Source organism: Notolepis coatsorum, assembly GCF_963971535.1.
Source record: "Notolepis coatsorum genome assembly, chromosome: 2".
Taxonomy (NCBI): domain Eukaryota; kingdom Metazoa; phylum Chordata; class Actinopteri; order Aulopiformes; family Paralepididae; genus Notolepis; species Notolepis coatsorum.
This window is the reverse complement of record NC_140166.1, coordinates 232,120,004-232,132,599: the sequence shown is the minus strand read 5'-3', so window position 1 is coordinate 232,132,599 and position 12,596 is coordinate 232,120,004. Positions and strand designations below refer to the sequence as shown.

General features: G+C 44.0%; 1 protein-coding gene across 1 annotated transcript in view; it reads left to right on the top strand.

Moving 5' to 3' along the window:
• Positions 1-12,596, top strand: part of LOC311223880 (uncharacterized protein) — a 137,943-nt gene that overhangs the window by 47,994 nt on the left and 77,353 nt on the right. Inside the window, exon 13 of the mRNA XM_084308642.1 lies at positions 444-619. Coding sequence (XP_084164768.1) covers positions 444-619 — 176 coding nt within the window. The remainder of the gene's footprint in view (positions 1-443; positions 620-12,596) is intronic.

Genomic DNA, 12,596 nt, shown 5'->3' with positions numbered 1-12,596 from the left:
GAACACCACAGCTCACTGTGAGGGGGGGGGATAGGGTACCGTTTACCTCCACCATCTGTTCCCTCCCCTCCAGGTAGGATTGTATCCAGCTCACTGATAAACTATCAAAACCAATTGCTTTTAGCTTGTCAATCAGAATGGTGTGATTGACAGTGTCGAAGGCCTTTTGTAGGTCCAGCATGACCATGCCGCAGTATTTGCCCGCGTCCACCTCTTGTTTGATGTGGTCGTTCAAGTAGAGAAGGCATGTGTCAGTGGAGTGGGATGTTCTGAAGCCAGATTGGAATTCGTAGATTAGATTTTTTTCCGCGAGGTACTTTTCGATCTGTTCGTATACTATTTTTTCCATGACTTTCGAGATGGATGCAAGGATAGAGTAGCTGTGATAGAGTAGCAGTGTCAGGCTGTAAGCTGCTCTATAAAGACGTCTCTCTCTCTCTCAGGCTGTAAGCTGCTCTATAAAGACGAGCTGGCCCAGAGGAGCAGGGAGCAGCCCTGGAGGTCTTGCAGTTACTGCTCCAGTCTGTCCCAGAAGACGCTCCACAGTCACTACAGCGGCAAGATGGAGGAGTTCTGTAGGCCGGACTGCATGTCTCAGTACACCGTGCTGTTCTATGGGGTACGTACACACACACACACACACACTCACACTCACACTCACACTCACACACACACACTCACACACACACACTCTTTTTCTCAATTTGGATTTAGTATCACCAGGTGTGCATAAGAACAGATAATGATTTCTACTGTAATCTAGTGTACTTTTTATTTTCCCCACAGTGCAACCGTTTTGAAACTAATTTCAGATCTAATTGTTCCTACATGCTAACAATAGTGAGGAGAAACTAACTGCGTTTCAATATTTGTCAAAAACGTTACCTTTTGTGGCTTATTATCGCGAATAATAACAAGTTATTGACATAATTCATAATTCAACTCTGAACTTTGAACCCCCATAGAACTTGCCACGAAGTGTAGTTCGGAAAGATTCCAACGCTGGTCGCGTCTATATTAATGCCAGCCCAAGAGTGCAAGAGTGCTTCCGCATTCGCCGGTAACCAATGCGCATTTTCTTTTTGACGCCCCACAAACGCGCGCTTCCATTGTAACGTTAACACAGCCCAGCTGTCAACTGTACTTTGTAACGTTAGGGCTGACCTTCGAAGCTTTTTTTGGCAATTGAAGCTTCGGGCCGAGCTTCGATTTGAAATTCGAAGCTTCGATTTCTTTTTCCTTTTTTTTTATTATAATTTTTTATTTTTTTTGATCTTATGTTGTGGGACTTGTACAGCACTTTCGTAAACTTTGTTGTTTTTAAATGTGCTCTATAAATAAAGTGGATTGGATTAATGAATTAAGTAGCCCCTTTCGTGACTGTGATGCAGCCAACAAGGTTTCACTCGGCTGTGTGATTTAATTCAAGGTGGATCGCTGTTGTCGTTTGAACAACTTCAGATTTCATGGGAACTACCAATCCCCCAAATCAAGAATGTTTAAGATGAATGAAGTAAGATTTTGATTATTTGAAATATGGCCTGTGTAGACTAAACTATGCACAGAATTATGTCAGTCTACAAGGTCCGGATTCTACATGGTCCGGCAATGTAGACCTTGTAGACTCCACTACAGACCAATTATCAGTGAATGTTCATGCATTTTTAAGAAGGGCTACTTCCACAAAAAAACAAAGAACTCACCAAAACATCTCAGTAGCACCTTATCTAAATGTTCTATTTCATATATGGAGATTCATATTTATTTATGTATTGCATGCATTTCTACATTTTATTTCCTTCCTTTATTCATCCCAGTATCTTTCTTTCTTATGTGTGGAATTCTACAAGGCATGTAGGTGTATATGTGTTTGAGGATGATATCCTTCAAACAGGCAATAGTGATGATATAATTTGGGCAGTGCTGAGCTGGGTTACTTTCCTCCAGTGTATTTGTCCCCCGACCCCACCCAATGGCCCCATGCGCGCGCACACACACACACACAAACTTCGATTTTTTTTTAATGTTCGAAGCTTGTGCCATCGAACGAAGCTTCGAAGCTTCGAAGTATTTAAGACAGCCCTATGTAACGTTATGTTATTTCGGGCATTCATAACGTTATTTCGCGCGACTGTACATTGTAACGTTAACAGCCCAGCTGTCAACTGTACTTTGTAACGTTGTTATTTCGGGCATTCATAACATTATTTCGCGCAACTGTACATTGTAACGTTAACACAGCCCAGCTGTCAACTGTACATTGTAACGTTAACACAGCCCAGCTGTCAACTGTACTTTGTAACGTTATGTTATATCGGGCGTTTTATTCATAACAAACATTGACGCGATTCTGCCAACACATATGTAATATTAATAGGTTTTGCTCACAGAGAGATAGATAAATAAATAAACATAATCACTGTTATCTACCTCAACAACTGCATGTACTGTAGAAATGTATGTTTCAGTGCAGATAAAGGTACTGTACAAAATAACCTCTAAAACACTGCTAGAATACACAAGCAGTTAGGGTGCGCTGTGTTAACGTTACAATGTACAGTCGCGCGAAATGACATAATAACGTTATGGCGTTATGAGTGAATCTGGTCCTCGTTTGGATAATATGTAAAGTACAGTTGACAGCTGCGTTGTGTTAACGTTACAATGTACAGCGAAATAACGTTATGGCGTTATGGGTGAATCTGGTCCTCATTTGGATAATATGTATTCCATTTCCGCGTGTGAGTGGCAAAAAAGAAAATGCGCATTGGATTGCGTTACCGGGGCCAATCAGGCGAATGCGGAAGCACTCTTGGGCTGGCATTAATATAGATGCACGCTGGTCGACAGCTATGCATGTCCTCTACGAAATGGCCACAAAAAGATTACAATTCCCATGGTTAAAAATTTCCATTTTCGTTTCAAGCTTGGAATGGACGATCGAAAATCGAAAACTTAAAACGATCTTTTAACACTTTTAGCCTATTGCTAAACTAACATATTGATGATAATATACATTCTACATGCTTTTGTGACATGTTAGTGATGTTAACACTTTAATCGCCATGGGTTAAATTCATAATTTACCATCCCTCGCCAGCTCTATTTGTCTATGGAGAAGTTCCCCTTCTTTGCAGGGCTATAACTTTTTAAATTATATTGCTACATTGCCATTATTATGGCCCATTCAATGTCCTATATGTATTGTTCAGGGTGTAGCAACGTTAAACTTTTTCATTCACATATTCATACTAAAATATGGTCTAAAGTATAAGTATGTTTTTATCGTTTTCTGCAGCTTTCTTCAGAACGTGATTTATAGCCCTAAATGCATTATATTGATGATGAAATACAGTTTGGTAGCGATCGGCGCGAGATGAAAAATTTCAACTGGACGTACTTCTAGAATGATCTACGTATGATCTGATGATGGGCGGGGGATCGTTTATAATTCCGTGGGCAGCGTTAGATGATTCATCCAGAGTGGGTCATATGTTCATCATAGCAGTTTATATGGAATAAGTTAGAAAATAACGCTGAATCTTACTGTATGTTCCTCGCGCCGTTGGACGATCAGCGTGGAGTAGACCGTTTTCGATTATGGGATGTTGATCCTGATGAACCATTTCCAGGTTGTATAATACTATATATGTCCAAATAACGTTGTTTATTGAGTTAGGGCGAGCGATTGATCATCCAGTGTGTTGAGATGGAGTCCGGCTACCGATCGCGAGTGCCCGGAGCACATATGGATGGGCACTTCCTGTTTGGCGCGCCCCTCCCTCTGCCGATTGGCCACCAGATGGCGCTCTCGAACCGTTAGACAGTTGAGTGGAGCTCACCAGTACATCTCAGGGCTCCCGAAAGGAAATATGATTTCGATGACAGATTTTTTAAATATTGACATCAAAGACGAGTTACGGCGTCTTCGGCAGAATGAGCATGGCTCCGAATGACGTGAAAACTCGTCCGCAGCGATCATAGTGTTAATACTTGAAAACGTTTGATTTTAAAATCGCATTTTCTTTGCATCATACTTATATTCTAGAAGGTATTTTTGTATGAATGAAAAAATATAATTTTTTTTAATAAAGAAAAATACTAATTTAATCAGATGAATCACTTTTTTTCTTTATCCACTTTTTCTCCCATTTTCTATTTTTCTCCCATCCCAATTTCGTATCATCCAATTCAACCCTCCCCTGTCACGAACGCTGTTTCTTGCCTCCCACAAGCCGGCTGCAATGTGGACTAAGTCATACATAGCACAAGTCCCCTCCGGTACTTGAGGTAACAGCAGTCGCATCTTTTCACCTGCGCAGCTCGATCTCTCAGTGGCGAGGAGTAACGCGTGGGAGGCTCACGCTGCCCCCGACACTTCCTGATTCTACTGCGCAGGCGCACCAACCGACCTGTAGGAGTCGCTGTCCACAACGCCCGATCCCCACCCTTCAGTTTCCCTCCCCGTAATACGGCCAATGTGTATTACTGTGGACGACCAGCTAAACTGAAAGCAAATGTGGAGCGCTGGGATCGAACAGGCGAGCCCAGCGTCTCCAGATTTCGTGGCGAGCGCCTTGCCCACTACGCCACGTAGCCGCCAGTTTGAGGATATTTTATATACATTTATTTATTAAAAAAAAATTACATTTAAATTTTTGTAATTAAAAACGAAGGTTTGAATGTCCGTTCGAAAAACTCTGATGAATTTCGAAGCCCAAAAACAGGCTTCGGGGAAACAGCTCTAACACACACACACACACACACACACACACACACACACACACACACACACACATTTAGAATCTTTATTTATGTCCACATAAATACAATGTTTAAAGGACACAAATATTATCGGTGCACTTGTACATTGTGGGTTATTCTGATACATTCGTGCCCAAATTAACAATGGCACCCAAAGTTACAGACTCACATGGATGATGAACCTGACAATCTACACACAGCTCATGGATACAGATAGCAGCGTCTTCTCCAAATTGCCCAGCTGCCAATATCTTGCTAATTGTTTGGCTCTTCTCTTCAGAAGGCCGGCCATCTGAAGGCCTCTAACACCCAACTTATGAACATGACCCAGGCTTCCAAATATGAAGACTAAAAGTTTACAGTTGTAGCCAAGTTGTGATATGGTATGGTCTAACAGTTGATACTTTAACATTTTGGTTGTAAAGGCTTCCTCTAGACTGCAGTCAAACGTACAGCCAACTTCTAGGATGAGAACCTCTCTGTTATTCTCATTAACAACAACAACATCGGGGGTGTTTGAAATATCAGAGAACAGTGAATTGTCCCTACACAGATTGAACATACATGGCTTCACACTGGTGTGCTTTGCTTATACAGCTTATATGTTGCAGGTGACCCGAGTGTGGAACTGACACTGTCTGCAATCAGATCCACGATCCTATCAGGCCTACAAATGTAGAGCCCTTTGTATGCATGACAGCCATTGAGTATGTGAGACATGGTTTCTGTTGTCTGTTGGTGACCGTGGTGTATGCAGTGTGGGCTATGCCTGCCAGGGAGCCAGATGGAAAGGTTGAGCATCGATGGTATAACCTGTAGCCTAGCTTTTAAAGTGAAGATGATGATGCTCTCATCAATAGCTAAATTTTGTTAAACTGCGTGCGAGACAGAGTGGTCAGCAGGCAGGGAGACAGAGTGGTCAGCAGGCAGGGAGACAGAGTGGTCAGCGGCAGGGAGACAGGCAAGCTTCCCTTGCAGTTTAAGCTCAGTACAGTGTTGACGTTGGCGTTGTTGTTGTGCCGACATGAGATGGCCACGGGCATTGGTAAGTGGCAGTTCATGCCACGTTCCACAGATGTCAATGGTGGCCTTCACAGAGATGGTAGGGTCAGAGATGATCTCCTCAGAAACATTAACGGCGTCTGAGTCCGGCCCCACCCACTCCAGGGCCACGTTGGACCAGCCGCATAGGTCATTCAGGTCTGGCCAGTCGGACCACACCCCGAATCCGGGGGCGCGGCTGTCCAGCTTTCCACTTGGTTTCTTCCTGTAACCCAGGAAGTCTGGATCCGACCCACACGCCAGGGGGACCTCGAAAGGCAACTGTGTGCTACACACAGAAATAAAATCACACGGCATATGAAATCGTAACAATAAGACAACAAGACGAGGCAAAGAGCGAGGATAAAACACCGCTACAACTCGATTGACAAAAAGGTTGGAGGTCGAGGTCTCTGCAAGGCTGCTGTTCATCCCATGAGCTAGAGGGGCATCCCAGCAACAAGATGTACCCTGTTCAGAGCTAGAGGGGCATCACAGCAACATGCAGATGTACCCTGTTCAGAGCAAACTCAGGGGACCTTAATTAACCCTTTCACTGCCACACGACAGCCGGTTAACCCTTTCACTGTGACAGCCTTTTGTTCAGTACAGCAGCGCTATTGGTCTGTGGGCTGTCGCCTTATCCCCGTCACGGGTCATAGTACCAAGCTAGCTATATGGCTCTGGCTAACGTTAACGTTACCCCGCTAACGTTAGCATTATGTCTACTGTCGTGAACCATTTTAAATCGGGGCATGTAAAAGAGTTTCGGAAACGAGTAAAATGTGTAGGTCCTCTTCTCAGACCTGTGGGGCAAAGCACTGCACGCATCATGCCGGCTAGCAAGCTACACGTCACGGCATGTTGCTACGATAGTAGCCCCTTTCATGACTGATGCACTCGGTCACGAAACGGGCTACCACGATAGTGTAAGATTCTGATCAAACTGGCCAGTATCACGTCTTCGTCTGTTTGGCCCTCCATCCAATTCCTCTGCGTTGTGTACTTTTAATGGTCCTGACGTCTCCGATACTGGTAGATAAGATCCTTATCTCCCCCGTTAGTGCAATCCATAAACCATAATACTTCCCCACCTCCGTAAGAATTCGACACTTCGACGACGTGAAATACCTTACAAGGAAAAGCGTGGTTTTATTTCTCTAAACAGAAACCTCAGCTCAAATGTTAACAGATGTTATTGTCCTTGAAGAGTCTATTCTAATGATCTTTCGGTGTGTTCAGATTATCGTCCTTTTGCTGTTCAGTCCAATAGTGTTCAGGCCTGTTTGTTAGCCGAACCCTCCTCGTGTTAGCCGAAGCTACTGTAATGATGATGTGGCATTCTCCCTACCCCCCCCCCCCCTCCGTGGTGGAGGAGGAAGAGTCTCTCCTCTGTGTGATCTCAGTCCTACTCGCTCTTGGTCAGATTCTGGTCTGCCTTACACCCGGAAACACCGTTCGACTTATAGAGGTTCGTCGTCGCAACGACGGCCCCGCCTTCTGGTTGTCATGCGACGTGTTGTCATGACAACTGCATAACCTTTAACACTAATAAACTCACGTTTCATTAAGATGAACCTCTCTCCCTCCTGTCCTGGGAGACAGTACACTCTAATCTCAGATGTTCTTCTAAGGAATTCATAACAAAACCCTCGCTGACGCGGCCTGTGCCTGTGAAACCACTGGTTCCACCACCGTTCTATCACCGTCTCCTGCTTCCATGCACATTTCGATCTACCATTTTAGCTGTGGTCATCTCTCCCCAATCTATACATCACATACATTGAAAAAGCACCGTTTTCTCTCAATCCCCCCTTGATTCTTATCACCCCTCAGAATCATAAGACTACTTGGTTTTTCAATTAATTATACACAAAAATAGACTCATAACAATTAGGGCCCCGCCGTCTGCTGTTTTCCTTTTGTTTTCCATTACCCGCATCACACCCAAACCAGAAAGGATAAACAACGGTCATGGAGGAGAGAGAGAGAGAGAGACAGAGAAAAACACAGATTGCAACTTTTCAGACGACACACCTAAACCCTTCGGCCCCCCTATTCGGTACCCCACGTCCAAATCAGAGCGCTCCCTTCCCTCTCTTACAGTACACCTCCCATCTCGGGCCGGTCCCGTCTTCTAGGGCAAGGGCCCCTTTCAGTGACGGCTCCTTTCCTGAGCTGGTCCCCCTCCCAGGGCGCGGTCCCCTAGGCAAAAATGTCCCCCCTGGTCTGCTACTGCTCAGTGTCTCTGGCTGTCCTCTCCACATCTGCTCCTCCACCGCCGCCGTCTCCTCCCTCTCGTCGTGGATCATCTGTGTACCAGGCTGCGGTGCCTGGCCCCTGCGGCTTCCTCCTCCTCCAGTCTGTCTCCTGGCCATCTCCATCGCTGTCGGTGTCATTCCCCCCTTGAAAGCAGAAACACAACACCGGCAGTCGTCTGTCCATTCGACTTCCCTTGTTTTGCTATTAGTCTACCATGGCTTTGGGCCTGCAGCTCGTTCTCTAAATATTTTTTTCCTCTGCAAGCCCCTATTTGTTCTCTATTAGTCCCCCACCTTCTCAACACCCATATCTAATCCTACAGGGCTGTTCCCTGTTTTGTTGTCTTCCGGCGTGACACCAGCAGCTAAACGATACCCACTCGGCGCTCTACGTTTGTCCCACGGGTGACCCCCAGCGCGCGCCAGTTCTTTCTGGTGACGTGTCCCCTCAAGACTCTGCCTATTTATTAGGTGTGAGAAGGCCCCACTGGAATTCAAACTCCCTCTTTATTCTAATTAACCCATTCAAATAACTGCACCATCTTTCTGTGCAATTCTTATTTAATCATTGTCTAATTAAACTCTATATCTAATATTATTATTATAATAATAATCCACTCTCTGTGCTAAATATTCCCCTATGGGTAATGAAAACTCCCCAGCACTACCCCCCCTCCACCACTAGGTGGCGACCTACTCCTCCTCTATGGTGGTTTAGTTGACGTGTCACTTCCTGATTCTAAACCCCTCGTGGCTCTGCGGCCATTTTGACTCGGTGCAAATGGCTACTCTCTCAACAAACGGCCGCTGCCCTTCCTTCCAAGGCCTGAAAACACCGCTGTTTTTCCTCTCTTTCCTATCCATTATCAGGGGACGCTTTCTCAGACTAATACTCTTGCCTGATCGGACATAATACACACTGGTACAATCTCCTTTCGACTTTCCTTCTGTTATGAAAACAGTCCCGCCATCAACAATTTTTCGATCTGATTCAAGCGCCCCCCCCCCCCTTTCCTCATCTCGCATTTACCCTCCTTAAACCAAAACTGTGCAGCCTGCCTCGTTTGCTTTTCATTCTCTGTAGATAACACCCTCGATTTTCACCATGGCTCTCTGCTCATATTATTACAGCTGGCATTCTCTCTGTCGAACTAGAAATGTTTACGTTTACGGATTCACTATCTGTTCGTTTTTATTTGGCTTGAAAGATCAAAACAACCGTGTGCACAGTGAACTCACATTTTTTATCGGAGCGCTGTTTCCCCTACAGCGCTGGTTCGCCTCCTGACCGCTCGACTCGCCGCTCTCTCCCAGGGCTGGCCGGCCTTGCTTCGATCATGATTCTCCCACACATTGATGACTGTTGTCCACTGTCGCCCCATTATTGAAAAAGTCTTTATCCGTTGTTCTTATCTCTTGCAAATCCGGCTGTCATCAACAACCAACTGTTCCCGTTGTTTTAATCTCTTGCAAATCCGGGTCACGGCACCAACTGTAAGATTCTGATCAAACTGGCCAGTATCACGTCTTCGTCTGTTTGGCCCTCCATCCAATTCCTCTGCGTTGTGTACTTTTAATGGTCCTGACGTCTCCGATACTGGTAGATAAGATCCTTATCTCCCCCGTTAGTGCAATCCATAAACCATAATACTTCCCCACCTCCGTAAGAATTCGACACTTCGACGACGTGAAATACCTTACAAGGAAAAGCGTGGTTTTATTTCTCTAAACAGAAACCTCAGCTCAAATGTTAACAGATGTTATTGTCCTTGAAGAGTCTATTCTAATGATCTTTCGGTGTGTTCAGATTATCGTCCTTTTGCTGTTCAGTCCAATAGTGTTCAGGCCTGTTCGTTAGCCGAACCCTCCTCGTGTTAGCCGAAGCTACTGTAATGATGATGTGGCATTCTCCCTACCCCCCCCCCCTCCGTGGTGGAGGAGGAAGAGTCTCTCCTCTGTGTGATCTCAGTCCTACTCGCTCTTGGTCAGATTCTGGTCTGCCTTACACCCGGAAACACCGTTCGACTTATAGAGGTTCGTCGTCGCAACGACGGCCCTGCCTTCTGGTTGTCATGCGACGTGTTGTCATGACAACTGCATAACCTTTAACACTAATAAACTCACGTTTCATTAAGATGAACCTCTCTCCCTCCTGTCCTGGGAGACAGTACACTCTAATCTCAGATGTTCTTCTAAGGAATTCATAACAAAACCCTCGCTGACGCGGCCTGTGCCTGTGAAACCACTGGTTCCACCACCGTTCTATCACCGTCTCCTGCTTCCATGCACATTTCGATCTACCATTTTAGCTGTGGTCATCTCTCCCCAATCTATACATCACATACATTGAAAAAGCACCGTTTTCTCTCAATAGCTAACTAACGTTAACGTTACAAGCTCAAACACCTTATAACTACTACTAGGGATGTCCCGATAAAAAATGTTTGCTCCCGATCATGTGATTTTGAGTATCTACAGTACCGATACCGATCTTTCCCGATCTGAAATAATAAAAAATAAAAGATTTATTAAAGGGGAACTATCTTATAAATGGCCTTTTTGAGTGTTTAGCATTGTTTCCTAGCTATGTGAACTTATATTAATATGATCTATGTCTCTAATTCTCATATTGGCGCATTCTTCCAATTCTCCTCTCACAATATTCACCCTCACTGAACTGAGTCATTTGAAAATGTGATGATTTGTGATGTCAGAGAGACACCGCTGCATGATAATGTGGCTGTGTGGCATCAGGTACATGATGAGCTGCACACAGTGGTTGAAGCCCAGGCTCAAAACGTCTCGAGATCTTGAGGTAGAAAAATGCTGTTTTTGAGGACTTGATTAGAAATACAAAACAATGAATAAAAAAATTAAGAAAATTACAGAGGTGTTCCATAGACTCACAGGAATTGTGTAAAAGTGCCCAAATAGTGAAAGAAATTGTAAAATAGTTCCCCTTTAAAAAGAATTATTTTAATTTTTTAATTTTTTTTATCCCAATTTCTCACATTACATTCACCCTGAATGTTGAGGTTATCCAGGTGAAAAGTTAACTTCATTCAAGCGAGGCATTGCAACCAGAGTAATCTAAAAACTCCACCTCCAACCTGCTGCTTCATGAGAGCAATGGCGCCATCGTCTGTAAAGATCAGGTGACTGCAAGTTCTGCAACTAGTGGATGTCCCTCATCCTTGACATAAATCATTTGATGTATAATTAAATCAAAGGAAATGCGTTTGTTTTGGCAAAATTCTTCTGCTCTGTGTGACAAATAAATGAATGATGATATGCAATTTAAAACCAAAACTAAGGCCTCAGTATGAGTTTAGGACGTGAACATGGTCATGTTTGTTGAATTAATTATTATTATTTTTTTTTATCCCGATCTTCTGAAAATCGGCCCCCGATCACGTGATCGGATCGGGACATCCCTAACTACTACTACTGTCGTGTCCATAAGTTCCCTGGCAGAATACTTTGTTTGTGAGGACAAAGATATACAAAGAGGAGAGAACCATTTTAAACAGGGCATGTTAGGAGTTTTGAGAATGCTGGCTAGCAAGCTAGCTAACTTAGCTACTAACGTTATATACACAATATGTACAACGACACAATGATTTACATTATTACAAATATGGTAACGTGGTTGTGGCTTTTACAAATAGTGGTTAGCTTTAGAGATAAATGGCTATGATCACGGAGCACTAGTGTTAGGTGAAACAGATCCTAGATCCTCGGCTAGTAGTAACAAGAAGGCTCTGCTTCCTGCCACTACCTGCCTGTGATTCTCAGCGCCCCCTGCTGCCCTGTACCTTGTGTGACGTCATCATTAAGATGACACATGCACGCTATGAACCATGGATTAAAATATCCATGTGCGTGGTGATTGTGGTTGGGCGGACAAAATGTTTGATAAAAACGCTAAAACTGGGTCAATTTCGATAATTTTGATCTTCATGAAAGTCGCCTAGTCATATTGTTTATTGAACAAAAATACAACATGCAAGTGGGCCTTTAACTAGCCCTTTATTAGTTGAATCAAGGTGTGCTGGTGGTGGAATTTAACAAATACATGGAACGGCTGGGGTGTCTTGAGGAGAGGTTTGGGAAGCACTGCACTAGAGCAGACATTTGAGCCATCAAAGAAATTAAGCAAAAGTGGTTACCTGTGTTCAACTTAAAAAAAAAAAAAAAAAAAAAAAAAAAGATATACTGGATTACTATTACGACTACTACCACTGCCAATACTACTGATACATCCCTATTGGCAAACTTTATATACATTTTTTTTAAATTTAATACTAAAAAAAGAAAATTTCGGTTCATAATAAAACTGTGGGGTAATAAATGGGAAACACTGCAATACAGTAATAACAACAACTAGACAATTCCGCGCGGGGGAAATTGTGAAAGTGTGGGTGACGCCTGTGCACCGCCGGCCAACGGGGGAGAGGGTCTCTCGCGAGTCTCTATGACAAACGGTTCAAAGGATACAAAAAGGGGGCACGGCCTAAGGATCGGGGGAGT